This window comes from Microtus oregoni, unplaced genomic scaffold, assembly GCF_018167655.1.
Source record: "Microtus oregoni isolate MIOR12 unplaced genomic scaffold, Mior012 000021F_ref0000039, whole genome shotgun sequence".
NCBI classification, from domain to species: domain Eukaryota; kingdom Metazoa; phylum Chordata; class Mammalia; order Rodentia; family Cricetidae; genus Microtus; species Microtus oregoni.
In genome coordinates, this window is record NW_024543080.1 from 18,764,973 (window position 1) to 18,792,920 (window position 27,948).

Below are 27,948 nucleotides of genomic sequence, written 5' to 3' on the forward strand. Positions count from 1 at the left end.
CCAGCCACTAAGTGGCCTTCCTCCCTGGTCTTCAGTTCCTGCCTCTAGGTTTCTGCCTTGAGTTGCTACCCGGGCTTCTTTCAGTGATGTACTGTAACCTGTTTGATGAAATAAACCCTTTTCTCCCCAAGTTTGCTTTGGGTCAGTGGTTTTATCACGGGAACAGGAGGATCAAACTAAGACAAACCCAGTCACTTTGCAAAACAAAGTCCAGGTGCTTGTGGAGAGGTGACCGGCCCAAGCTCATGGGAAGGCTGAGTGGTCCCAAAGGAATCTGAGCCCACGTCTTTTAAAATGACATCCAGACTTCTGGTCACTGTGCTTCACACCAGTTCTCATAAATTTGACAGTGTACTTCCTTCTTGCAGGGTACAGTTACATAAAGAGATGACCGGCATATTTAATATTTCTCTAAAAATCTCTGGCCAAAGAATCCCCTGAGGGAAATATCTCCTGTCCCTCAGAACTCAATGGGACCATGTCCACCCACCTCCACCCAGCTCCTCCCCCATCCCAGCCTTGCCCAGTGAGCAGGGAGACGAAGATGCATGACCAAGATGAGCCCCAAGATGCCCCTCTCTGCACAGCGCACCCCACCCTCAGCCACCCAGCATGCCAAGTCAGGGAGCAAGGGCTTGCGTTTGGTCCGCTGTGATTTCAGCCTGCACTGGGCTCTCGGCCTCCCAGGAAGAACGCACACCCAAAGCCCCCATTCAGCCAGGGAAGGAGAGCTTCAGCAGCCCCCAAGACGTTTGCAGGTTGCTGAAAACGGATGTCTTCCAAAGGCAAGTGGAGCAGGAAGCGGCAGTTAGTACATACTCTAAGCAGGTCCAGAAGCAACACATGTACAACAGCCGATGGAGTCAGACAACAGGAGACGGAATCACGGCCACGGACCCGGGGGGAGGGGGTGGGGGTGCTTCCTGTGGCCACCTGCTCCAAGCCTCCTTAGGAGTGTTGGCCATGAGCCTGACACTGGACTGGGGAGACTCCCACCGGCAGGGTCTTTTGGTGCCAGTGTTCTGGGATGAGATGTGGGAAGAGGGAACCTTCCTTTCTCTTCCGAGACAGCATCTTGCTATACAGCCTAGGCTGGCCTTGGACTCTTGATCCTCCTGCCTGCACCCCTGAGAGTGGGAATTATGGGCATTTGCCACTTGGCTGAGTTTTCCTTCCATCTAAATTGATGAATAATAACTGTACATACTTGTGGACTACTGTGAGGTTTCAATACATGTACATAATACATAATGGTCAGCCAGGGTGATTGGCAGATCCATCACCTCACCCATTTTTCACTTCTTTGTGTTGGGAATGTTCAAAGTTCTCGTTTCTAGCTATTTTGAAATATACTATAAATTATTAACCATAGCTACCCTACTGTGCTATAGAACACTACAACTTAATAGTCCTCCTAACTGTAATGTATTCATTGACCAATGGAGATGAAAACCATTTCTCATTTCTATAATGGGAAGGACTTTCATAGTGCACTTCCTGGCATAACGCTATATTGTCACTTAATGAGGAGTTTGGCCACCACCACAAAAAGCACAAACAGGCCTCTTTACTTGACCAGGGCTCTTCTGAGAGAATGGTTGTTGCTTTATCCTGACGCTTAAGAGACAAGAAAGAAAACATCACAGCCTAGACAGAAACAAAGTCCAAAGACGAAACGATGGTTGTGGCTACAAATAGAAAAGGAAGGAGAAGGCAAAGAATCTCAGTACAAAGAAGGACAGGGACAGGCCGGGAAATGGGCAGAGGAATGTTAGGACATGGAGTGGAAGGCTAAGGAGGACAGGGAGGGAGGCGGCAGAGACAGGAAGTATGGAGAAAGGAAGAGGAAGAAGGGCCCAGGACAGTGGATACAACATCTGAGGACCTGGAGGACACAGGAGGAGAAAGGGCAGAGGGAAGGGAACATGCGACCATGCCAAAGGGCTGATGTATGTTGCAGACATGTTCATCCTGACAAATTAAATAATAAAAGTGTTCTCCTTAGTCTAGAGGCCATTTTGAAATTCCCCATGGAAAACAGACTCAGGCTGGTGGCTGGGGAGCTGAGGGAGAGGAAATGAAAGGCCAGAGGGGATGGTGATGGTGATGGGGAATAGGGCTGGTCTCTGTGTCCAGATAAAGGGATGTCCTGTGGCTTTTTAGACAAGAGCTGGTGAACCAAGGCTGTGGCAGGACTTGAAGCCCAATGCCCCACGTGGTGTTTAAGGACCAATCGCTCACACCCCGACACACCCTTTCTCCACAGGTCCCTTTTCTAAACACCTTTACGTGACTCAGAGGAGACTGAACTGCTGTGACATTTACTAAGGCGTCTTAAAGAGTCCTGCTAAAATCTAGCTGGGGATCTGGGGTGTCACACAAACTATATGGGAGCAGATTATTTCTATTGCTCTCATTGCTCATGGTTCAGGCACTGTCAACAAAGGGCCAACAACAGGAGGGAGAAATTACTCTAAATCAGGCTGCTGTAAGCTGGCCCCAAAGTTTATCGGCCCCACGAGCTCTGTCTTTTCACATGTCGCAATTCTATCCGGAGAGGAAAGAGGAAACTGGTCCACACACTGACAGCGTGTGCTGCTGCTGCTGGCTATGAATGCAGCTACTGTTGCGACTGGAATGCGAGCTAACGGGACTATATTTTATTCATTCAGTTTGGGCCATTTTGCCATCATATGGAATGCTTGGGAATCAATGATGCTACAGGAATGTACATCCATATTTATGAGGCTGGATGCTGTCGTGTGGAAATGCCAAGTACATTGTATTCTGCAGCTTTTTGCACTGCCACTATCTAGAATTTCCCAGATTTTTTTTTCTGTAGCCATTTTTTTTTCAAATCATGTCCATGAGAGCAAACAGCAGAGGGGAAAAAAAAAGGTGATGTCTTCCTGAGCAAACTGCAGGTACTCCCATCACAAGAGTGAATTCTTTAAAAAAGCATATGGATTCAGGACACCTGTTCTAGGAAGAACTGGCCGAGATCAGGTGCTTTGCTTTCTGCCCTTGACGGCTGTATTAGATGTCAAAATCCTCAAACGTAGGATTTTGGAATTCTCAAGTGAAACCTACTTCAGTAGGCGACATTAGCTCCCCGGGACCGAGGCCCCCACCTACACCTGTGCCAAATAATCCGTGGGACACATAACCTAGGCATTTCCCGACAGAAGTGTGGCGCGGCTCTGGCAACCACCTGCGAGCATAGCCAGGCTTCCTCCGGCGTCACCAGCAGCTGGTACGTACCTCCCAGCTGGGTGTGACCTTCAGCAGAGAGGCTCTCTCCTCATCTGTGCTGCTTGGTAATGTCAAGGTCGTCGCAGCACAAATATCACCAAGGGCAACGCTTTTACAGCTACCATGGGCAGCGGTGAACAGGGACTTCACACAGACTCCAGGCTTTAAGGCCTGGAGGAGCCTTGGGGCTTGCCCATCACCTGCGCCTCCTTATTGTTCAAGTGGGGAAAGCGAGAGTCGCAGAGATTAAACAATTACGTGGCCCAAGGTCACAAGACCACATGGTGGCAGAGGCCTGACATCTTTTATTGCTGTGTCCTCTTACTCATTCGAGTGGTCATCCTACCAGCTGGAGCAAATGACTACGGACTGAGCCTTCAAAAGGGCGCTATTGTTTTAATCCCTATAACTGAGTGTTTATTCAAATTTGTTCTCACGTGCACATTTTTATACGCGGAAAAAATGTGCTCTTGTTCTTTTAAAAAGCTCAATATTTTGTCATGGTAAAGTGATGTTATTTAAGACAGGGAAGGGTAACTGTGCTGGATTGCTTTCTTCTATTAGTGGAGCCCTGCTAACAACTCCTGTGGGTGCAACAAGACAATTCTAGGTGCTGTGACATAAGTGGGCACTAGGGGGCAACCTTTCCAAATGCAAACACGGTCTACCCACGTTCATGAGTTCTAAGTGAATGCTGGACAGTCTCTTAAACTATTTTTTTTTTGTTAAATTTCATCACAAAAGAATATTTAAATAATTGTGGCTATCCATCTATCCAGAACATTCACTGTCAAATTGGTGTTATCCATTCCTTTCTCAAAAAAAAAAAAAAAAAAAAAAAAAAAAAAGAACATAGACATGTACACAATGACAGCTCCAGACAGAAAACCACACATGCCTCCGGGACAGCTAGACTCTCTCATTCCATGCTGGAGTCTAGGAGGAGGCTGTCTCCTGTGCTTCCTACTGGGCATCCACAGCAGCATAAGGTTGTCGTGGGAAATGCAAAGCATTCATGCAAGTGTATGAAGTCACTAGATTTGGGGGACTTACCAGGAACATACTGCTTAGGCGACTGAAAAATAAAACACAGTCTTTTGGGAGTGATTCAGTTAAACCTTAGGTCACTTAAAGACTAAAAATCCCTTTTGTTCTGACCGTGGTCCCCGTTTTCAGCCTCGAAGAGCATAGCCCCAGATATCCCCAAAGTCACTGTAGAGATCAGAGGAGGAGTCGGAGGCCAGAAGCAGAAGCAAAACTCAGCAGAGCTCATCTGCCAGTTCGCTGTCCAGATGAGACCCCTCACACTAAATACTCGTTCTGCTCTGCTCACCTTCCCTCTCCGCTGTGATAATTGTGTTGTCACTTCAGGGAAGGTGATGGTTTCATGTTTTACTAATTATGAGATCAAATTATCTAAACTCTTACCTTATTGTTAAAAAAAAGCCACGGCCCTTGCTCACATATTTTCTATTTTTTCCCAGTACTGCACAATTGCACGGCACATACTTAACAACCCTTAAATCCACTTTTTAAAGAGGGAGCGGTATGTGGTGAACGTTACAGAGCAGATATGTTGGCGCCCACGGGCCATTATCCACCTTTAAAGGGCTCTCGAAGCTCCTATGAACGGCAGCTATCTCATGGTCTGAAACCTGCACACCGTTTCTTTTAGAGAAAGGTTTATGAAAAGGCAGGGGCTCAGAACTGGCAGAGGGAAGTGGGTCCAAGTTCTCCCTGGCTATTCCTGTCCTCCCTCTTGGACCTGTGAATAGTGAGAGCTGGCTTCTTCAGAGTCAAGGAGTAGACACAGCCAGCAGGAACAAAGGGGAGTCTGGCTAGGAAGTGCTGGGGTTTGCGAGCCAGCCTGGGTAGGCTTTATGGGTGGACTGTGGCCCTTGGTCAGTGTGGCTCTAGGCGTAATGATCTGGGCAAGGCTCCAGGGTGTTGGCTGCTTCCTGGTTTGTCATACATCACCGTCCACCGACCATATGACCATAGGTCATAAAATATACAGCTTACGTTCAGAAGAAATGAGACCATGTGAAAAGAATAGCAAAGTTACTTTGGAGAGCTGGGATTAAAGGCATGTGCCGCCACGGCCAGCTCTTGTTGCCTTTTTTCTTCTCATCCATTCCTTGATCCAGTCACTGTTGTGGACATGTCGTCAGATGGGACTCAGCAACTCAGAGCTGTCTTGATCCAGACCTTCCCGCGAGCTATGCTCTAACCCACTCTTTTTTTTTTTTTTTTTTTTGGTTTTTCGAGACAGGATTTCTCTATGGCTTTGGAGCCTGTCCTGGAACTAGCTCTTGTAGACCAGGCTGGTCTCGAACTCACAGAGATCCGCCTGCCTCTGCCTCCCGAGTGCTGGGATTAAAGGCGTGCGCCACCACCGCCCGGCTTCTAACCCACTCTTTGTCTAATATGCTAGTGAAACAATTTGTTGAAGTTCTTAACTTCAGAATTATTATTTTTTTTTATCTCAAACCATCACTTATTTGTTTTTTAATAGATTCCAACTCAGAGCCCTCTGTCCAAAGTCTAGGGAGTCCCCAAGCACTCTCGTTTCAGAAGTACTTGCCTTGGCATTGCTTCCTGGTGAGGGAAATGCCCTACATAATGAGACTCCACAGTCTTTGTTCCTTTGACGTTTCCTGGGCCCATTATTTTAACGACATTCAGTATAGCAAGGTTTACTACACTTTCACTGTTAGGGAGTCACCAGCTGAGTCAACAGTAGGTAAGAAAACTGCCCTACCGCAGGGTGAAAGGAGGAACCTCTCAAGACAGGGTGGCTGGAAGCCACATTTACAGCTACCACAGAGCCTCGCCCCGCCCCATCCCCTGCTGGAGACTCACAGGATGGACTGCACAATGCGGCCTCTGTTGACAGCAGCTCCGGTACTTGGTGGTTGGGAGCTCTTTCCCACATGCAAGCCCAGGAGCTTATCTTAGGGACTTGTTCTGGTCAAACCAGAAGCGACAACTGGAGAGGAGAGGTGGGAGGACAAGCCGTGCGGGTGGGTACAGCAGGGCTAAGTGTGCCTCTCACGGGGGAAACTGAGTGGAGCACCAGATCTCAAAGCCTCTCCCCTGGAGCGACCCCAGGACCTCCCACTCCATCACTCAAGGACCGACCAGGGTCTTTTCCACTTCCCTCCTCTGCCTCTGATCTGCCCATCATCTCAAGCTGTCTTACCTGAAGAGTTTTGACTTTGCCCAGGATGTTGTCCTGTGACATTGCTTGAACTGTCTGCTCATTTTCTGCTCCCCCATCAGGGATAAAAATACTGTCATGGGAGAGGGCCCGTGCTCCCATAGAACGGGTGGAGGACCTGGAATGCAAACCACGTGCTTCGTTTTATTAGGATGATAAATGTCTTCTCCAGATTCAGTTCTCTGTTCTTCCTGACTCAAAGGGCTCTGCCCACATCGCCTATCTTATTCAGAAAGTCCTTTGACACCGTGGCCTTTCTACAGAGGGTCAGATGGGGAGCAGGGGAGATGAGAGGGTCCCGTGGGAATGGGGAATGTGGCTCTCTCACAATATTTCTCAGAACCACTCAGGGCAAGAACTTCAAGGGAGTGTTTCTTTGTTGAGCCAACGGCCCTGCTCAATTTTTAACCAGAAGACTTGCCCAGATGAGCTGTCCCTACTAGGTTTGTTCTGCAAAATCTTTCCAGCTGGTATTTATGAAGTGATACCCAGATCTGGAAGAGGTCAGAGTTTCTTTCTTGTCCAGTCAGACTGCAGTACTGGGGTAGAGCAAGGTTTTGGAAGAAGGGGCCATGAATGCCTGAAGATACAACCAAGGGGGAGGAATCCAGGTTGGAGCCCTTTTGACATGTTTTGTACACATAGAACATGGTATAGACTCACAGTTCACAGAAAACTGCTGTGGTTTGAATTCAGGGCTCCATGTACTGTAAGCTTGGTCCCCAGTGCAGCAATGTTAGGGAGTAATAAGACTTTTAAGGGGGAGCTCATTCTGGGCACTGTCCTCGGAAGGAATTCTCACAAGACTATAGCTCTCCCGAATGAGTAAGAAGAGGAAGCCCAGGCATTCCCCATACTCTGGCTTCCCTTCTACCCAGGGGACACAGAATGTAAGAAGCATCCACTTCTGGCTAGATGTGTCCTGCTGTGATGCCTTCCACGTTGACGTAATGTAACCAGCGGGGTCACGACCGGGGCTGGCGCCATGCTATTTGGGTTTTCAGCCTCTCAAAGTGAGCCAAACAAACTTTTCTATACACATCCTGGCTCGAGGAAGTCAGGTATTTTGTTAGAGTAATGGGCAATGGGGCTGGATGGAGCTCAGTTAGTAGAGGATTCAGGATGCACAGGGCCCTAGGCTTACTCTCTAGCATCAACAAGAAGAAAACAGATGCCTTTCCAGTTGCAGGGTTGCACCGGAGAGACGTCTGGACATCTCCCTGATGAGAGGCAGGAACAGTGGGAAACTCAGGAGAAGGAAGCCCCAGGAGATAGCCACTCCTTACTCGGGCAGACATAGCAGCTTGCCCTTCCTGTGGCAACGCAGAACATTTCCGAGGTGACACAGGCTGAGGAAGCAGCACTCCCCCCTTTCCTTAACGGGAGGTTCCCCGGAGACCAAGTGCAGGCAAGCGCAGGGTAAAGGTGACCTTCACCAGTCCCCCCATAATGTACTGCAGCTGGACTGCTCATCTACCCAGGTCTAGACGGAACTCAGAAGATTATGGCATTTAATTTACGGAATTGCAGGAAGCACGTTAAAGACCATCTGAGGTTCCGGGTGAGAGCCCGTGCGACCTTAGTTACGAACAAACAGCCATGCACTTGCAGTGTGATGAACCCGACTGGTGAGCGTTCGTTTCATCCTCTATTTACTCGTTGCCACCCTCGTCTTACTAGAGACGATGCCGCGGGTGAGGACCACATCCAAAGCCATTCCAGTCCAAGCAGTAGAGTATCCTCCTGAACGCAGCCCCACGCCAGCCAGTTGACATGCCTTTGGGACAGTTTTAGAGTGTGGCCATCCAAGAAGGACAGGGTGTATGGGGAAGGGAGGCAGGCAACATGTGCCAGGAAGGCTGGAGTCTCAAAAGGCTGAAGACATGAAGTCACTAGAATAACTGTTCCGCCTTCAGGAGAGTCGCTGGCCTACATAGGACAGCAGCTTCCTGTGTGAGCCATGATGCAGTCTTGTTTTTGGAAATACAAAGGGAAAAGAAAGCTCTCACCATCTCCCAGTCCTAAGTAATGTTATTCACATAGGTTAAAAAAAGTGAACTTCCAGTTTCATTCAATGGTGCCACAAACAAGGTTTTCAACCAATGGGGTTAAACCTTTCCCTGTTTTCTGTATTAAATTCAGACTTCTGGTTACAATTCAGATAAGAGAAGAATGATTCATTTCTACATAGTCTATGGAGCTTTTTATTTAAATTGTGTTTTTAGTGTGTATTTGTGCATGTGTGTGCACGCGTGTGACTCGTGGGTGGAGCCCAGAAGTCAGCCTGTGTTGTTGCTTCTCAGAAGCCACCCACCTTGTTTTCAGGGACACGGTCTCTCACTGGGACCTGCAGCCTGCCCGTTAGGTGAGGCTGGCTGGACGGTACACTCCAGGGATTCTCCTGTCTCCGCAGGGATGACATGAGAAGTGTGCGCCTCTAAACATGCCTTCTCAGGAGGGTGCTGGGTCCCAGATGCAGGTCCTCATGCATGCGTGGTTAGCACTTTCCCCGGCTTATCCATCTCCTAACCCTTGTACACGGCGCTTTTGCAAACAATTACATATATAAACAGGCCCTCAAATACTCATACCAGTATGTATGTGCCCACACATGGTTCCATGTTTAATGTTTAGTAAATTCCACTAATTTCTTACAGTTGTGTGTGCAGAGTACAATAAGGCCAAGCTAAATTCCATTTCAGTTGCCACGTCTGTCTTACCTGAGTCGCGAAGTTCTTAACATAGGTGTTCCTATTATTTTTGGTATGTAGGCTAGAAACTGGACCTTGTTTGCTTTACTGTGTTGGCCCCTGTTTTGATGTGGAAACACCCCTGCTTTTAGATGATTATATTAAAAGACAGATAAAGAATAAAAATACTAGTTGTCAAAATTATAGCAATTCTAAGAGGTACAGTGCTAATAGTAATTCTAGCTAAATACAGTAAGACATCACATCTTACTGTATGTATAGTTAAAAGTAATAAGACATTGTGTATGTGTATAGCTAAATACAATAAGACATCATATGTGTATGTGTGAGTGCGCCTATGTGTGTGTGCACATATATATGCAAACCTCTTTACTATAACATATAAATCCTCCTGCTGTAATATTTAAAACCGTTGTTTAGGAACTGATAATAAGCCTGCTTTTTAGATGAGAAAGAAACTAAAGCTCGAAGCCAGCCTGGTCTAAAGAGTTCCAGGATAGACCAAACCTACAGAGAAACCCTGTCTCGAAAAACTTAAAAAAAGAAAAAGGAACTAAAGCTCAAAGGCCTGTGGTGACCCTGGCCTCTGCTCCTTTCGTCTGCTCGTCTACTTTCATGGGCAGAAATAAGCCCACTCTGGCTGGGTGTGGTGACATACGTCCGTAATCCGGAACACAGAAGACAGGGGCAGAGTCATGAGAAGGAGCCACACACTGCAACCCTGCCTCAAAAACATGAAAAGAAATACAAACCCCACAACAACCAAACAAAACCCCAAAACAAAACAGAAATAAGCCCTTGCCCATTCTGTCTTAAGTTTGTGTCTAAGTTTTAATATCTAATTTGTTTTTCAGCTGTTTTATTTTTTTCTCCCAAGACGGCTATCCTGTCCCTTTGCATTTCTATATAAATTCAATCCTGTCCTCCCCTATTCTCTTCCTCCCCTGTGGGAGTGATTTCTTATTAATAAAGAAACTGCCTAGACCCATTTGATAGGCCAACCCTTAGGTAGGCGGAGTAAACAGAACGGAATGCTGGGAGAAAGAAGCTGAGTCAGGGAGTCGCCATGATTCTCCCACTCCAGACAGACACAGGTTAAGATCATTCCTGGTAAGCCAGCTCGTGGGCTACACAGATTAGTAGAAATGGGTTAGATCAATATGTAAAAGCTAGCCAATAAGAAACTGAAACTAATGGGTCAGACAGTGTTTAAAAGAATACAGTTTCCGTGTAATTATTTCGGGTAAAGCTATCCGGGTGGCGGGACACAGCCCGCCGCTCCGTATTTCAACAGAGTGGCACCCAACGTGCTAATGAACTCCACGTAAAACCTGAGAGGGCATAAAAAGGAGAGAGAGAGAATTTAAGACAGCTTTTTGCTGTTTGTGGGTTGCGTGCCGCAAAGAAATTGTCCTGACTCAGCAGCAGGAAAAAACTGGCTGTTTTAAAATGCCGGCTTTCTGGGCTGTGCCGCCATTGCGATCTCTGTCTGGCTCCTGTGGGAGACAGAGCTTTTGAATGGAGCATTTGGAGTAAACCTCTACGGCTTGCTTGATGGCAATGTGGACTGCTGTGTGCCTGGAACTGTGTGTGGTTCAGGGGCACCAAATGGCTCTGAGGCAGGAGCGGCTTGGCTCAGCTCTGCCATGCTGAACTGTGCTGGTCTCAGGCAGGAACTACCATAATTACCATAAAAACAGTGCATTTAAGGTTTCAACTGGGCAGGACACGGGCGGTACCGTATTACCTGTACATGGCGCAACTTAAGTTTTTAAGAACTGCTTAACATTTTAAGAAATGTTCCTGGATAGTAAAAAAATGTTACAGATTCACAATCAAACAGATTCAGACATAAAAGACCACACTGTTGGATGAATGTACATAGACTTGAGAGAGAGAAGAAAAAGAATATAGAAAATAAAGTTAATGGTTTAAAAAAAAAAGGTAAAGTCTTTAAAGAGACAGAGTACAGATAGTTAAGAGATTAAAAGAAATAAAGAAAAATAAGCCACATAAAAATGGAAAATTCACCGAGAGTCTGGATTATGTACATTGTGTTTTCTTTAAAATTTTTGACTGTGAAGGAGCTAAGTACAGAGAGACATTTCATTCTATGGGCTGCCAAGTGGAACCAAAATGGATATCATGAGGGTATGACTTCCGAATTTGGGTCTAAGGATATGATGCTTTGGAAAGGGTCTTCTTTTGTTTTCACAGAGGACCAGACCCTATGGATTGCATCTATCCCGATATGGTATGATAGACCACGACCTCCTGAAAATTTCCTGTGAACACCCTCAAAAAATTACTTCACTCAACTGGCAACTGAGATAAACCTGGCACACAGGTTACACCCTAAATGATCTGATTAACAGCGCCCCCATTCAGCAGGAAGCAGTTTGGAGAGAAAAAACTGCGCCCATGTTCCCAAAATATTGTTTGTAAATGTTCTTTTACATTTAAAGGGGGAAATGATATAGGTATGAATAATTTGCATTAGTATGGATTTTAAGGTCAATTTTGTTATATGTATATGTATTTCTGATCTTGATTAAGGTATTGTGATTGTGTAGTTCATTTAAAAATGTAATGTATAATTAAGAAATATAGGTTAATGGTTAATCATCAATAATAGTCAAGCTTGTAGTCATGTTAGTTAGATTTTCTAGATATATAGAGATATATTTCAGATAGACATTCTTCATATCTCTCAAAGGCTACAGAATATGGCATTTAAAATATTTTAAAAACTTAGGACTTTTCATGACAATGAGACACGTCTGCTCCTGGCAGCACCAATCTACTTCGAGAGGAAGATGGGCATCGAAGAGGATCCTTATGGAGTTTGATAGCCATTTGGGCAAGAAACTGCTCTTGCCTGGACTGTTGCATAAAATGGACACAGAGAACCCGCAGAGAGAGGACTGCTGAACTTGCCTAAAGGTGAGATGGTCTTTCGGGGTTCATGACTCATGAAAGAGTCTGCGAGACATTCTGCAGGACACAGCAGATAGTGACTGAACTGTCTTTGAAATTTCCTGCTTCATGGAAATGTCTGCTGGATACTATGGGCCTGAAGGCTGAAGATGGATGCCCCAACCGTACAAAACAACTTTGGGTGACTGTCCAGGCAGCGAGATGTCTCTGTCATTTCTAGAGTTTTCTTATTTCTTGTTTACTTAGGTAGTATTATATCCTTCTGGAGTCTTTGATGGAGTTGAAGAATGAATAGATAGTTATAGTTTTCCTTAGTTATGATAAAAGATAAAATAGATATAAATATTGTAACTGTAATTCTTGCTTGATAACTGTTTTGCTATATGTAATTTTACTATGTTAAAGTTAAAGCCTTTCTTTTTTGTTTAAATAGAAAAAGGGGAAATGATGTGGGAGTGATTTCTTATTAATAAAGAAACTGCCTAGACCCATTTGATAGGCCAACCCTTAGGTAGGCGGAGTAAACAGAACGGAATGCTGGGAGAAAGAAGCTGAGTCAGGGAGTCGCCATGATTCTCCCATTCCAGACAGACACAGGTTAAGATCATTCCTGGTAAGCCAGCTCGTGGGCTACACAGATTAGTAGAAATGGGTTAGATCAATATGTAAAAGCTAGCCAATAAGAAACTGAAACTAATGGGTCAGACAGTGTTTAAAAGAATACAGTTTCCGTGTAATTATTTCGGGTAAAGCTATCCGGGTGGCGGGACACAGCCCGCCGCTCCGTATTTCAACACTCCCCTTTCTCTTGTCTTTGTCTGTCTGTCTTTTATGCTCCTGCAATTACTTTCACAATGGGCTTAGATCTACAGACATATCTAGGACTGATGTTTTTACAATACTTTACCTTTTAATCTAGAACCTGGGGTGTGTCTGTGTGTTAAGATCATCTTTTGTTTTATTATCTTAGTATTTTTTTGTATTATCTTAGTACTTTTTTGAGTAGAGCTCCTGATAGATTTATTCCTATATATCTGGTGGGTTGGACTTTTTTGTAAGTGGTATTAAAAATCTTTATTTTCTGTTTTCTCACTGTTGTAATATACGATAAAATTGTTTTTAATATACCAATCTTATGAAAAGAGACTTTGCTAGGCTTGTTTAATAACTATAACAATATGATCTCTAAGTCTTTGTATATCCAAAATACAATTAGGTTGTCTACCACAAAACACCACTTTTACCTCAAGCCTTTCTTATCTTCTTGCTGTTTCCTTTCCACACTGAGTCAGCTAAACTCTTTTGTTGACAAAAGGCAGTGGAAGTGGTGGTGGCAGATCTTGTGATGCTCCAAACCCAGGGAGAAAACACTCCACTATTTTAAGATGTCTGGTATTGGCCAGAATTTTGTTGGATATGCTTATATGGCTGTTTCTTTGAAAAATGAAATACTTCATCTCATTTTTCCTTTCAGAAGATTAAAATTTTGTATCTCGTTTGCTTTTTGACAGTTTTGCTCTGGCATGGGCAGGTGTGAACTTTCCTCTAGTTTGGAGTATTGCACAACTTCTTAAATCTGCGGCTTGATGTCTTTCATCCACTCAGGGAAAACTCTCAGCCCTTATTTCTCATGTTATCTCCAGCCATTTTTCCTCTCATTTCTCTTCAATGGCCCAGCACGAGCCATTTGTCTTTTGCTCTCTTTTCTGGATCCAGCTTTCTTTTCACACTAATCTATCTCTAATCTATATCTGCTGTCTTGATCCAGACCTTCCCACGAGCTATGCTCTAACCCACTCTTTTTTTTTTTTTTTTTGGTTTTTCGAGACAGGGTTTCTCTGTGGTTTTGGAGCCTGTCCTGGAACTAGCTCTTGTAGACCAGGCTGGTCTCGAACTCACAGAGATCCGCCTGCCTCTGCCTCCCAAGTGCTGGGATTAAAGGCGTGCGCCACCACCGCCCGGCTTCTAACCCACTCTTTGTCCAATATGCTAGTGAAACAATTTGTTGAAGTTCTTAACTTCAGAATTATTATTTTTTTTTATCTCGAACCATCACTTATTTGTTTTTTAATAGATCCCAATTTCCCAACAAGAGTCTCTGCCATGTCAACAAGAGTCTCTGCCATGTCAACTATTGTCCTGAATGAACCAACCACAATTGCAGGCAGCAAACAACAAGCGGGGAGGATTCTTCGAGCCAATCACGCGCTGGTCCGTGGCCGACCAACTGCCTCTACAAGACGTGGACTCACCTTTGATTTGTCCCCACCTCTAAGGTAGCATCTGAACTGTCACCTGAGAGCTGGTTATGCCCCAGCATCCCCATCCATGCTCGTCCGTGAACTACTAGCCTTCTTCCAGCAACACAGACTACTAAAACTTTCCACCCTCCGTCCCGGGCAGGTATAGCAATAATAATTCAGAAGGAAATCTGCTGCCCAGACACGGCTTCATTCTTTCGAGTTTCTCTTCTATTACAGAACTTTTACCTTCTGCTATAATTTATACACTCTTTAAAAAGTTTATCTAAAATTTTCATGTTATGATAATATTCTTTCTCTCCTGAGTCATCACAGATCCTCCCCACCTCACCACTCAACGACCTTCATGTTCTGTGCTCCCATCAACAACCACCCCCTCCCCAGAAAACAAAAACAAAAGTAACAAAACAAAACCCCCTAAGACAAAAAAAGATGAACCCTTAACAAAAACATAGCACAGAAAACATGGAATTCGTGTGTGTTGTCAGACTCCTGAGCACAAGGCCTCCCAGGAAGTGTGGTGGACATACCCAGTGGCACTCCGTGGGAGAAAACCTATCTTTCTTCCCACGGCAGGTATCGATTGCAAATAGCTTCTTAGTTAGGGGTGGGACTTGGTGTCCACTTCACCATCTTTCTCCGTGCTGGGATTTTGTCTGTCTTGAATTCGTTCAGTCTCCTGTGCGTTGTTATAGTCTCTGAGTTCATATGTACATCTGGCCTGTTGCGTCTGGAAGACAGTGTCTTCTTGGAGTTACCCACCAACATCTGGAGCTGATGGTCCTTCTGCCTCCCCTTCCACACTGGTCTTCATCCATCCTTGAGAGGCAGGATTTGATACAGACCTCCCACGTAGGGCTGAGTGCTCCAAAGTTAGAGATCTTAATCTCAAATTCTGGCTACTATCCCAGCCTCAAACTCTTAAGTTTTGAGTTTCCAGCCGGAGGGCATTTCCCCTAGTTCTGCTGATTTCTGTCTGCCACCTGCATTTTTTGGCCTCTTGCCTTGAGCCAAAAGGCCTCTAATAACCACAAGAGAGAAAATAGCAGGTAGAAGATTGGGCTCAGCTCCGGGTTTCCTTCTCTCCAGGAGATAAGTGCTCAAGGCTGTGTCTTGGCAAGGAGATGCTGCAAACAGGCCTGACTTCAACTCTCTATCTGTATTTCTAGGTGTTCCTCCCAAAGACACTGACGATGATAACCACAATCTATTTTATCACAGAAGTAAATAAAGGAATTTTTATATTTATTAAGTTTTTTGCATATGATAAACACATTGGAACTTTGTGTTGACATAGCCATGGCTCTGTAGTCCTGGCCCTCGGAAGGATCTGGAATTCAAGATCATCCTTGGCTACAGAGCAAGTTCAAGACCAGCCTGTGATATATGGCCACTACCCTTATGGAGATCAAGCACGGTTATGCCTTTTTTCTTGTTAACTTTAGTTTTGTTTCGTTTTAGAGCACCGAGAAGAAATAGTAGGGGAGGGTGATGATTGATTTATTAGGTTCATGAATGAATACTCGCTTGTAAGTTACTTCATCTAAATGCTCAACTGTTTATATAATAATATTCAATTTTTAGTAATCTCACATCAATTCGGGCTCCAAACACCTCTACCACGTATATGACTCCCTGTTCTCCAAGGCTGAGGCTGAGACAAAGGCCACACAAGTATTACCCAAAGTCTCAGAGTTTGAGGCAGGCTGGAGTGGAAACCAAAAAGCCCGCACCGTGGAGAGCTCAGCTTGAAATGTGTTCCAAGGAACAAAGAGCTTGGTGGAAGCCTTGTCCTTAACCAGCTGGAGACTTCAAATTACAGGACTGGGAGTGGAGGGCCAATTTGCCACGAGCTGTACCTTCTGCAGAGCTCATCTGGGCCTCTTTAGCCTTGGCATTTAAAGGTCACTCACAGTTGATTGTGAAGTAGGCCAGCCCTGTTTCTTCTGCTTTCCTTTGTTGTGAAGGAGGGAGGCAGGAGGCCTCTGCAGCCCTTTGCTTCAGCTTTCTTCTAGACCCCCCCCTGTGTTGGAAGGCTGTACCCCTGCTCAGACAAGGGAGGGACTTGGTGTGTGGAGCCTTCTCTTCAGAAGCTGGACAACCACACCCACGCCCTGCCCCCCAATCTCACGGTTTTAACTCTCACTGCTGGATCGTACATACAACCACTTCACTGCCATTTTAACTTAAATGAGATCTGAAGTGAAAAGTTCTCGAGAGAGGAAGAGAGGCCACTTGGGACGCTCCCACTGCGTCGGTCTGTGAGGAAGTCTTCATAAGGCCACTGAAAATCATGGCCACGGCTACAAAGGTCAAGGAGAGGACGACTTTCAGCTTGGTAGGACCAAGTGACAGGAGTTTCTGGGTTCTAGCTAGTACTCACCACTCCAAATGATAAAAGGGGGATGACCAGCCCATCAGAACCTCACTTCCCAATTTCTGTTCTAGCTGTGTGTCATTGCCATTGATGTGATTGGTAGTGACACAGACGCTGAACCTCTAAAAAACTTATGTTGAGCTTTGAAAGCACCAGGATCAGCTTTTGGTCTTAGCTTCCGTTCTTTGTGAGCTCCCATACCTATCTTCTCAAAGGCACTGACAGCAAGGGCACGGGGCTCTCCTGGCTCTAGACATTGCCTTTATTCCTGTCTTATGTAAATGTTGTCCAGTAACGTTGCTATAAAGAAAAGAAGCATCTTTAATAACTGTCTAACCCTCTCTTCAAGTCATGCAATGGATTCAGCCACTTGGTCATCTCGGCAAACTCAGTGGGAATGAGATCAAGCTCGACATTTCTGCAACACTTCTGTTCTCCCCATGTCTTCCAGGACCTGCATCGTATTTTTCCCAGTGAAGTCAGATCCAGGCTAAGATTGTCATGATTGACAGTTGTCCTTTAGCATTTAAACACCCCCTCAAAGTCAATACAGAGCTGAAGAGAATGACTACAAAGCCAGAGTTCCCAGGCCTATACCAAACCTCCTGCATTTCTCTACAGAGACAGGTTGGCTGCTTCTCACATCTGTACACAGCACCTACATCCTCACATCTGTACACAGTACCAACATCCTAACATCTGTACACAGCACCCACCTCCTCACATCTGTACACAGTATCAACATTCTCACATCTGTACACAGCACCCACATCCTCACATCTGTACACAGCACCCACATCCTCACATCTGTACACAGCACCCACATCCTCACATCTGTGCACAGCACCCACATCCTCATATATGTACACAGCACCCACATCCTCACATCTGTATACAGTACCAACATCCTCACATCTGTACACAGCACCCACATCCTCACATCTGTGCACAGCACCCATGATGTGGGAGTGTCATATATCAATCTGTTGATTTCATTGGTTAAGCAATAAAAAGAAACTGCTTGGCCCTCATAGGTTAAAACATAGGTGGGAGGAATAAACAGAACAGAATGCTGGGAGGAAGAGGAAGTGAGCTCAGACTGACAGCTCTGCTCTCTAGAGAGAGACACCATGCTCCCATCTCCAGGGCGGATGCGAGAGCTCTGCTCTCTGAGGCACATGCGATGAAGCTCCGACCCAGGTTGGACATAGGCTAGAATCTCCCTGGTAAGCCACCTCGTGGGCTACACTAGAAATGGGCTAGTCCAGGTGCGAGAGTTAGCCGAGAAGAGGCTAGATAGAAATGGGCCAAGCAGTGTTTAAATGAATACAATTTGTGTGTTATTATTTCGGGCAAAGCTAGCCGTGCGGGTGGCGGGGTGCTGGGGACGCAGCCCCGCCACTCCTACTACAGAACGGCACCCAACGCTCTTATTACTACACACCCACATCCTCACATCTGTACACAGCACCCACATCCTCACATCTGTACACAGTACCAACATTCTCACATCTGTACAGAGCACCCACATTCTCATTAACTGCTCAGGACCCATTAACTATGAGCCAGGGGCTTTGACTGGATGGAGTCAATTCTGAGGTAAGGTGTGTTGTGTTAGCATTGAGATAATCCTCTTTTTCTACATCCTAGAACATCGCAGCCTCTGCCCTATGGTAGCAATGGATTTGAAGGGCAGGAAGGAGGAGACAGTGGTATTTCTCTCTTGTTTTTCCTCTTTTCTCCTCTCTCACTTCATATGCTCAGTTGGCATTAACTATCGTAGGAGGCTACTTCAGAGCAAATCACAGTGTCCTTGGCCCATTTTGTCAGGATACAGAACAAAAAGCACAGGGCTGTTCTGAAGGTCTCATTTCTGTGCTCAAAGATCTCAGGCAGCATGGCTGGGGCCTGGCTGAATTGCTGTCCTCTGCTGCAATGCATGGATTGTATTATTATGCTGAGAATCTTATCATCAACAACATTTTAACCTCTGTTCAGGCAAAGATTGCATTCACTGTTACTGTTGATTTTGAGGCCATTTTGGATTATCTCCCTGGATCACTTCAGAGGATGCTGCAGGCATGATGCCCTGTTGCTGGGACCAGGGTAGGCAGTGGGGTCACAGAGCATGTGTTCTTGGTTACAGGAGAAGATGTGCGTATGTGGAGTCCACAAAGTGAAAAGGAAGAAAGGAGAGACCATTGAGGGCAGCTGTTGGACTAGGGGGTGTATGATGTCACTCTGCCTGGGTTTTACCTCCAATCTATTGTGATATGACCGACATCTGTAAAGACCTTCAACTCAAGCCTTTGCCAATTGTGCATTCTCTCGGACTCTGCAGTCATTGTGAATCGTCCATTTGCCAGCTCAGAAGACAGCAGTGCTTTCCCTTTGCCAAAATTCTAAGGAACAAAGCCGCATGTTTCCCCAGCATGCCAGGATGGGACGGGGCCTGAATTACTCTGGCCCTGGAAAGTGAAAGTTCTGTTGGGTAGGACTCAGTGCTTTGGACCAGTGTGTCTGTGTGCACGTCTGTGCCGTACATGAACACACTGTGCATAAGGAGGCCAGAAGAGGGTGTTGGATACCCAGGTGTGGAGTTGAGGATGGCCACGAACCACCGTGTGGATGCTGGGAATGGAATGGTGGATGCTGGGAACGGAATATGGGTCTTCTGGAAGAGCAACCAGCGATCCTAACTGCTGAGACATCTTCAACCCCTGATTAGACCTTAATGACACTGCTGAATGCCCCACCCCCAAGTCTTCCATATTCTCTAAGACATCAGGCGATATGTTTAGTGATGGTTGACACTGTAGTTATGCCTTCTGTAGAGCTAAAACCATCCTGCCTGACAGTTCTCCAGCCACTACGCAAAGCGCTGGGCACATTCCAAGACCCACCCACAGACTGTGGAGTCCTAGCCCACAGAGGGAAATTCTCTCATCTGAAGGCTCTCTGCAGCTGCGCCGTGAATGGTGCTTCAGGCCAGCACACTCCCCACCCCCTGCTTCTTAAGTCTTTGTCTCGTCCTTTCTTTTTTGGACAAGCATCGTGTAATTTGGGGCCATAGATATTGGGTAATTACTATAGCAATGACTTCAGGCATAAGGAGATATAATTACAGTCCAATTTCAGCTTGTTTCCATGACAACGGGGCAATTGCAATTGATCAGCAGTTTTCTTTCTAAACAGATCCATGAGTCCCATTCAAATAAAATGCTAATGAGCAATTAAATATCCTCGCCAAAAAAAAAAAAAAAAAAAAAAAACCAAACCAACCCTACAGTTGTTAGGAAAGACTGGAAGCAGACTCGATCAGGTGTGGCATCTTTGACAGGCACCCTGGATTCTGGGATCCTGTAAAATATGTGATGCTCAGCAGACCATAGAGGACCAAATTGTCTGTCAATTACAACAGAGACAGGAAATGGGAGACACCCTGAAGTCTTAAAATAAACAGTCTAGAGATGGGAGCTAGGGGGCTGTCTGATTGTCCCTGTATCACAGGACAAGGAGTCCCCTAGAACGTCTCTCAAGCTCTGGACTCCTCTGGCATCCCTGCAGCCTACCTTACTTCTCTGTTGCCCCAGTGGAAAAACCTCCCTATCATGTGAATCAGTTTCCTCTAGGTTTGTGCTCTGGCAACAAAACGCAAGTCATCAGGGCCACCATCTCTATCTCTGGTGACATTACCGTGTGTTTATCAAGTGCTTTACAACAGACCGTGCCGTATTTGACCTTATGCCAATACTGGGAGCCGGCAGGTTATTTAGCAGATCCAGGGACTGATGACTTAGTGTACCCAGCTCCTGCAGTCTTAAGACGACCCTGCCTCCTCATCTGCAGCTTCCCTCAGAACAGCTACTACTGGTTCACCAGTAAATACCCTTTCCCTAGACTTAGGCAACCCAGGCCAACTTCTAGCCAGTTTCAAATTTCCATTCAATTGTTCCCCCCGCCCCCTGAGACAGGATTTCTCTGTAGTTTTGGAGCCTGTCCTGGAACTAGCTCTTGTAGACCAGGGTGGCCTTGAACTCACAGAAATCCGCCTGCCTCTGCCTCCCGAGTGCTGGGATTAAAGGCGTGCTCTACCACCTGGCTCATTCAATCGTTTTTAAAGTCTCTATTCCCTGTTTAAATTAGCCACAAGTCTTATGGGTGGAGGATAAATGGTCAAGTATAATTTATCTTTTCTGGAAATCATCAAGGCCAAGTGACAGAAAACACACCCTGTGCCCGGCGAGCCTTGAGCTGTGTCAAGATTTCACTGGAGAGTCGTCTCATGATGCCAGCTGTGGCCTCTCCCTTTTCTGGCAGGTGACAGTGATGGTGCCCTCCTCATCGTGGGAGGAAACTAGAGGATGAGGTGGGTGACTACTGACTTGCAGAGTGGGGACCCCAGTAAAATAAAAATACAGTGTTTGTGTATCTGTTCACTCAACATTTCCTGAATGCCTAGAGTATGCTGGGCGGGCTAGAAATACAAGCAGGGTCGGTCATAAGACTTAGGGAGGGGAAGAAACTGGGAGGAGACTTTGCTATGATTTCAATAAGAAGGGCTCGCATTAGAGGCTGGTCTTGAATGGTGGCACCATCTCAAGAGGCTCTGTAAAATGTAGGTGGCGCTTAGCTCGAGAATGCAGGTGTGGGTCCTTAGGGTCCCTGGCCCCGTCCTGTCTTTTCTCTTTGTTTCCTGTCCACCACGATGTGAACAGTGTTTTCCTGACGCCTGCTCCCACTGCCAGGATGGTCTACCCAAGTGCATGGAAACCAGCAGCCGTGGACCAGTTCTTAAGTCATGAGCCAAAAAGATCAATTTTCCTGGAAGTTACTTTTGTCCAATAGTCCTGTCGCGGTTATGCAAAATTAACAGGCTGATAAGACGAAGGGGAGCAGAGGGGACTTGCTTCCCTGGGGAAGGCACAGCTGCACAGAAATGGAGGATCAAGGGGGAATTAAGTGAAGGAAATAGAGATGGGGTTGTTTCAGATGAAAACCACAACATATCAAAGAAGCTGGTTGAGGTCGTGGCCACATCTCTGCCATTAGGAACACTAGCATCTGTCTGAAGCTCAGTTTCACTGCTTGTAGAATGCAGGCAGTAGCTAGAGACTCAAACTTAAATCCTTTTTTAAAAAGGATTTTTATTTCTTTTAATTATGTACATGCCTGTCTATGTGGACATGTTTACACATGAGTACACATGAGTGAGGCCAAAGGTGCCGGATTCCCTGGAGCTGGAACAGATAGTGAGCTACCTGACATGGGTGCTGGGAATTGAACTTGGGTCCTCTGGAAGAGCAGTACCAACTCTTAACCACTGAGTCATTTCTCCAAGCCCTGCCCGAAATTGTTTATGTACATACCAGCAAGGGATGAAGGTTCTAACCACTATATGTTTTTGCTAATACTTAAAAAACAAAACCAACTATCTTTTTGGCTATAGTTCATGTGTGTACAACATGTTTCCCTGTTGAACAAACAGGGCTTGTTTGTAACAAATTTCTCTTTCTTTTTTTTCTTCATCCCTTCCTTTCTCTCCCTCCATCCTTTCTTTCTTCCTTCTTTCCCTCCTTTCTTCTTTCTCTCTCTTTTTCTAAGAAATGTCTATCCAAATTCTTTACCTATTTTCTAAAGAAGTTTTTTTTGGACCTTTTATTACTGAATTGTAAAAGATCTTTGCCCACCCTGAACATGTTGATCTTATCAGAGCTATTGTTTGAATGTGTTTTCTTTCATTCTGTGGAGTTTTTGCATTCTTTGAACTCACTGGAGACACAAAATCTCTAATCCTGTATCTTGTAACCTGGATCAATTTTTCTCAGAAGCCTAATAGATTCTTATAAGTATCAGTTCCTTAGGACTTTGTTTTTGATAGGACCTTTCTTTGTGGCCCAGGTTGGCTTGCTTTAAACAAGTAAGATATTTGTGCCTGAATCATAAAGGTATTGTCTGTGGTTTTGTTTGCTCGCTTGTGACATCTTTACCTGTTTATGTAAAGTTAGCACATGCCTATAGAAAGAGATGGAAAATTCTCCCTTATTCTGTTTTTCCCTCCTTGCCGTCTTTCTGATAGAAACTCACTATGAAGCCTCAGCTTTCTCACTTGTAAACTGGAGATAATAAGAATCTTAGAGAGTTGCGGCACGGTGTGAGTTCATCTACGCAAAGCACATTAATGCTACTATTGAGAGGTCACTTTAATAAATGCCATTGGAGATTCTCCAAGAAAGAAGAGTTTGCAAACAAAGGAACCTGCTATATACGACATCCTTCTTAGAGACTCGCATGGTGCATAACAGAGTTATGTAAAGTCCTATGTAAAATTCTTAACATACATGTATACCAAACATATTTACCAAGATGACTCTTCCTCTTTTTTTACACGTAACACTCATCTCTTCCGCTTTCTGTTATTGCTGTTTCTGAGACAGGGTACTGCTATGTAGCCCCGCTTGATCTGAAACTCACAAAGTAGCTAAGGCGAGCCTTGAACTCACAGCAGTCCCGCTGCCTCAGCCTATCAAATGCTGACATGTTTATCCAACATCCTTTTGGAAATATACTATCAATTGTATTTAATTAACAAAGGAAATGCTATTAAATTGTTAAAAGCCATCATGGTTTAAATTTCACTTTCCCAGAGGCATGCTTAAATTAAAAACACCAGCCAAGGAGCCAGGAAGGCTCCTGAGCTACAGAAAGAGCAGGGTCCCTTGAAAGCCCCAAGGAAAGCCTTAGGTGTCCTGCGACTCCCTGTGCACTGCAAGTGAGCTTCACCTGCCTCTGCCTCTTGAGTGTCGGGATTAAAGGCGTGTGCTACACCACCCAGCTTCATTTCTAAATCTTCATGCAGTCAAGTATTACTGAAAGTAATTTTAGGAAGCCCTATTTTTCATGTTTTTCCACTTGTAAATGGGGCAGATGAGGAGAACTTCAACTGCACTGCACGGCATTCATATCGTCAGGCGGTGGTGGCGCACGCCTTTAATCCCAGGCACTGGGGAGGCAAGAGGCAGGCGGACCTCTGTGTGTTTGAGGCCAGCCTGGTCTACAGAGCAAGTTATAGGACAGCCAGGGCTACACAGAGAAACCCTGTCTCAAAAAAGGAAACAAAACAAAGTATGTTCTGTACCCAAAGTGGTACAGAACAAAAGTCAATAATAAGACCAGGGACATCACCTATGCAGTCATGGAGTTGCTTGACCTAATGTGGAATTTTCCATGATTTCTTAAAGCCTTCAGGAAAACCCTCAAGAGGTAAATGGAACACAGAACTTATGGGAAGAGAACGTGTAAGAGTTCAAAGCAGCTCTACAGGACACAAGGGACTGGCAAAGCTGCAACCGACTGCAGAAGAAAGTGTGTTTTCCAAGAACCCTCTGAGCAAAGGTGGGCTCTGAGGGCGCGACTTCATGAGCCTTGGTCCCTCTTTAGTAGTGTTGAGCTTCATTCTGCTACGAGGGGAAAAAGATCCGCATTCGTGTTTACAGCATGAGAAACGGAACTGAAATCGGGATTGGCCCCCACTGGATAACAGTCAGCATTACGGAGAGGCCCCCACCCCACTACAGCGGCCGGTGTATCAGGATTGGCCCCCACTGGATAACAGTCAGCATTACGGAGAGCCCCCCACCCCACTACAGTGGCCAGTGGATGAGGATTGGCCTGCACCAGATAACAGTCAGCACTATGGAGAAACCCCACTACAGTGGCCCGTTACCTACTGGTTGCTCTGCTTTCCTTCCACAGAGTTTTATCACTCTAAAGGGCTACAATTAAGTTGGCCATTTTCTTCTGTGGTAAGAACGGTGGAAAGCAAACACAGGCTTGTCAAGCAGAGTCAGAGCTGGTTAGAGCTAACATGTGCGGCCGGTGAACATTGTGCCAACTCAGTGGGTGTCACCTCTCAGAGGGTTTTGTATCACAATGGTATCCACTAGGATTTCCTTACTGTCATACACTCTAGGGGGCATTTTTGTCTTTGGCGTGTGTTAGGGAGTCGGGTGCCAGCACTCACTAACAAGCTGAAGAAAACCTGGCCCCTGAGTTCACAAGCCACCCTCGTAAGAAGCAAGCAAATCAACTATTTTCATAGAAAGTAATATATTCTTTGTTGAGTCAGGCTGGAGATGCTAATGAGTACAGCAAGGCTGAAGAAATCAGACGGGAGGGTTGGGGTGGCTTTTCCTAAGGGACGATTTCCAAGAGCAGTACCTGAGTTTAGTCATCCCTGACTCGCGCGCCTCACATCCCAGCACTAGGTGACAAAAGCCCCACCCCAACCCCCCAGGCTCTGGTTCTGAGATTCTTGATCAGATTTAGAGCCTGTGTCCTATAAGAGGGAGAAAGAAGTGGGAGAGAGGGAGAGGGAGTAAGTTGAAAGGAAAAAGATAAAGGAGGAAGAAGGGAAGGAAGGTTAAAGTTAAAGGTTCTGTGGAGAGAGCTCACCCCCAAAGCAGCTAGAGGTTTCCTGGGGTATAAGGGTGACCTCACTGAGCCTTGCCTCACACATGAGGTCTGGACTGTGGCTATCTTTTCTCTGCCATTAGGGTCATAGGAACTTGGTCATCAGTCAGAAGACCCTTTCTTGAGCCAAGCCAGTGAAGTGCCGTCCTCCACCATCAGTGAGGACAGAGAAACGCAGGCTCAACCCTTGTCAAGGTGACTTCTCCACCCAGCACACCGGGTGCCACCCTCACACCCAGGTGGGACACCTTTATGAAGCTGGCCCTGCCCTCCAAATCCCAAACCCACACTGACCCTCCAGGCATCTCTTTCCTCACCCCGGGACTCTGTCAGAGAGGCACAGGGAAAGGGAAAGTTATTACCTCAGATTGCTTTCCAGGGGCTCCTCATCTGAAGAGAAGGTCCCATTGCTGGCGCCCTGGGGAGCGTGCCTCTGCCTCTCAGCTGGTCCCTCCCCGGACAGCAGGGTGCTCTTCTTTTTCCTTTTGCCAAACAACTTCTTAAAAGGCTGGAACTTGCCTCCCTTCTTCTTGTCTGTGAATTACAAGACAAACACACAGCTGCAGTTGGATAGGGCTGTGCCTCTGAACCTAGGAACAAATTACCACTCAGCCACCCCTGGCCAAGAGAGCCAGGGCAAAGGGCAGCCATAGACAAAGCCCGCTGCTGAGAACGCCAGGGCCGCCCAGGCGCCAAAGTGCAGAGTGAGGCAGGGCATAAGCCACAGGCATGGTGCACCTTTTGACCCCCAGGCTTCTAGAAGATCAAGAAGAGGCTCCAAGCTGTAAGACCATTGAGACACCCCCCACACCACCCAAGGGTGGTGCCTCCTTTCTTTAACAAAGCTAATGGACAGGGTCATCCTCTGGGAGAAGCTGAGAACAGCATCCAAGCCACACAGGGATTTAAGAAGCATATAACATAAAACTTCAATCATTCTGTTCTAGCCTTGCCGCATACAGAAGATAATGGTTAACTCTTGGCACAAACTTTGCCCCATTGCCACCCATGACCATATAGTCCCAGTTTATCCCTCATGTCTCCTTTAAAATTCTCCTATGAAGAGACTCGAAGCAGCTGCCACAAACCTCTCCCCGTGTATCACTGCATCCAGTAGGGACCGAGGCTTTGCCCCTTCGGCTCTTCCCCTCTGTTCCTTTGAATACAAATTCCTTCGCCTCACTCCAGTTCAGCCATGGGACAGAAAGTGTAAACCCTGCTCTGCCAGAAAAGCCCAGTTCATCAGCTTTCCCTGAGAACCTTGGAGTCATTCTCGGGCTAGACTAGTGACCATCTTTAAAACTGTTTAGTGGGGCTGTGGTGGCGCATGCCTTTAATCCCAGCACTCAGGAGGCAGAGACAGGTGGATCTCTGTGAGTTTGAGGCCAGACTGGTCTACAGAGTGAGTTCTAGGACAGGTTTCAAAGCTACAGAGAAACCCTGTTTTGAAAAACCAAAAAAAAAAAAAAAAAAAAAAATCCAAGAAACCAAACCTGTTTCACTCTCATTCCCCTGCCACTGCTCGAGGACTCACTAGGAAGACTAGTCACCACAATGGCTCTGGGCTCTGTGGCATTAAGAGACATCATTAGTGTCCCTGTCTGTGCACGAGGGATCAGAGGCAGACAGGAACTAACTCGCGTGTGCTCCAGGGGACATATTCTTGAAGTGAGAGTGACGGTGTCTAAGGATACAGGACGACAGAAGATCACAGCATGTATTGAAAATCCCCACAGGAAACACACACACACACAAAAAGCGAACAAGAGTCCCAGAACACTGCGGCCACAGCCTCCTATAGCGGGACCTGGGTGTGACTGGCAGGTCAGGGATCTAACAAGCCAGCACTGCATTTTCCTGACGAGCCTCAGCTGTGGCCTTACTGAGACTTCATTAAAAACGGTGAACCTGAGTGTTCCTTGGAGTTCAAGATCACCCTGGACTATCTAGCGAGTTCCTAGATAGCCTGGCCAAAATGAAACTGAACTGAGTAAGGAGTGGTCAAACCCTTTCACCCCAGACTGTGAGATAAGATGCCAAGGAAGCAAACAGAGACGCTGACAGAGGCACAAACAGACCTCAACTTCAGTGGGACCCCAAGTGAGACCACACTTAAAGGACTCTACCCTATCAGAGGCTTGGTCCACAGTATACAGTAAGATGAGGAAATGCACAACACATTTAAGAACCTATTTTAAAGTGGTAAAGACAGTCAGGTGTGCTGGCACATTCCTTTACTCTCTGCATTTGCAGAGAGGAGGAAGAGCTAGGTGAATTTGAAGCCAGACTGATCTACACAGTGAGTTCCAGGCCAGCCAGGGCTACACAGTGAGAATCTGTCTCCAAAAAACACAAGATTAAAAAAAAAAAAGATATGAGGATCTGATTTCAGGCATTTGTATGTCTCCAGTGTGTCCAGGCGCGGATATGACGGTGATAATATTGACACCTGCTTCAGGAGGACATCGATGACGCCAGCGAATAGAAGGCTGAAGACGGGTAAGTGACAGCTGGGCTGGGCAGCGTCACAGTAAACAGTCAATAACTTGCAGCACATTCCATTACCCTCAAGGCATAATTCTTCCCTTCTCCTTTTATAAAGCTCCCTGTGTCTTCCCATCACACACACACACACACACACACACACACACACACACACACACACACAATTTCTAAGCTCAGATTTTTCTATTAGATATGCCCCTAGAGATAACATCT

The 27,948-nt window shown here is 46.0% G+C and overlaps 1 protein-coding gene across 5 annotated transcripts in view; it reads right to left on the bottom strand.

Moving 5' to 3' along the window:
- Window positions 1–27,948, bottom strand: part of Cracd (capping protein inhibiting regulator of actin dynamics) — a 215,374-nt gene that overhangs the window by 24,322 nt on the left and 163,104 nt on the right. For 2 of the 5 annotated variants that reach the window (XM_041671336.1, XM_041671337.1), the window contains exons 3-4: window positions 25,593–25,764; window positions 6,455–6,590 (exon numbers count right to left, since the gene is read on the bottom strand). In XM_041671336.1, the coding sequence (XP_041527270.1) occupies window positions 6,455–6,574 (120 nt within the window). In that variant the 5' untranslated portion in view covers window positions 6,575–6,590; window positions 25,593–25,764. Of the gene's footprint in view, window positions 1–4,305; window positions 4,328–6,454; window positions 6,591–25,592; window positions 25,765–27,948 lie in introns of those variants that run through there. The other 3 variants (XM_041671339.1, XM_041671338.1, XM_041671340.1) reach the window with 3 other exon arrangements.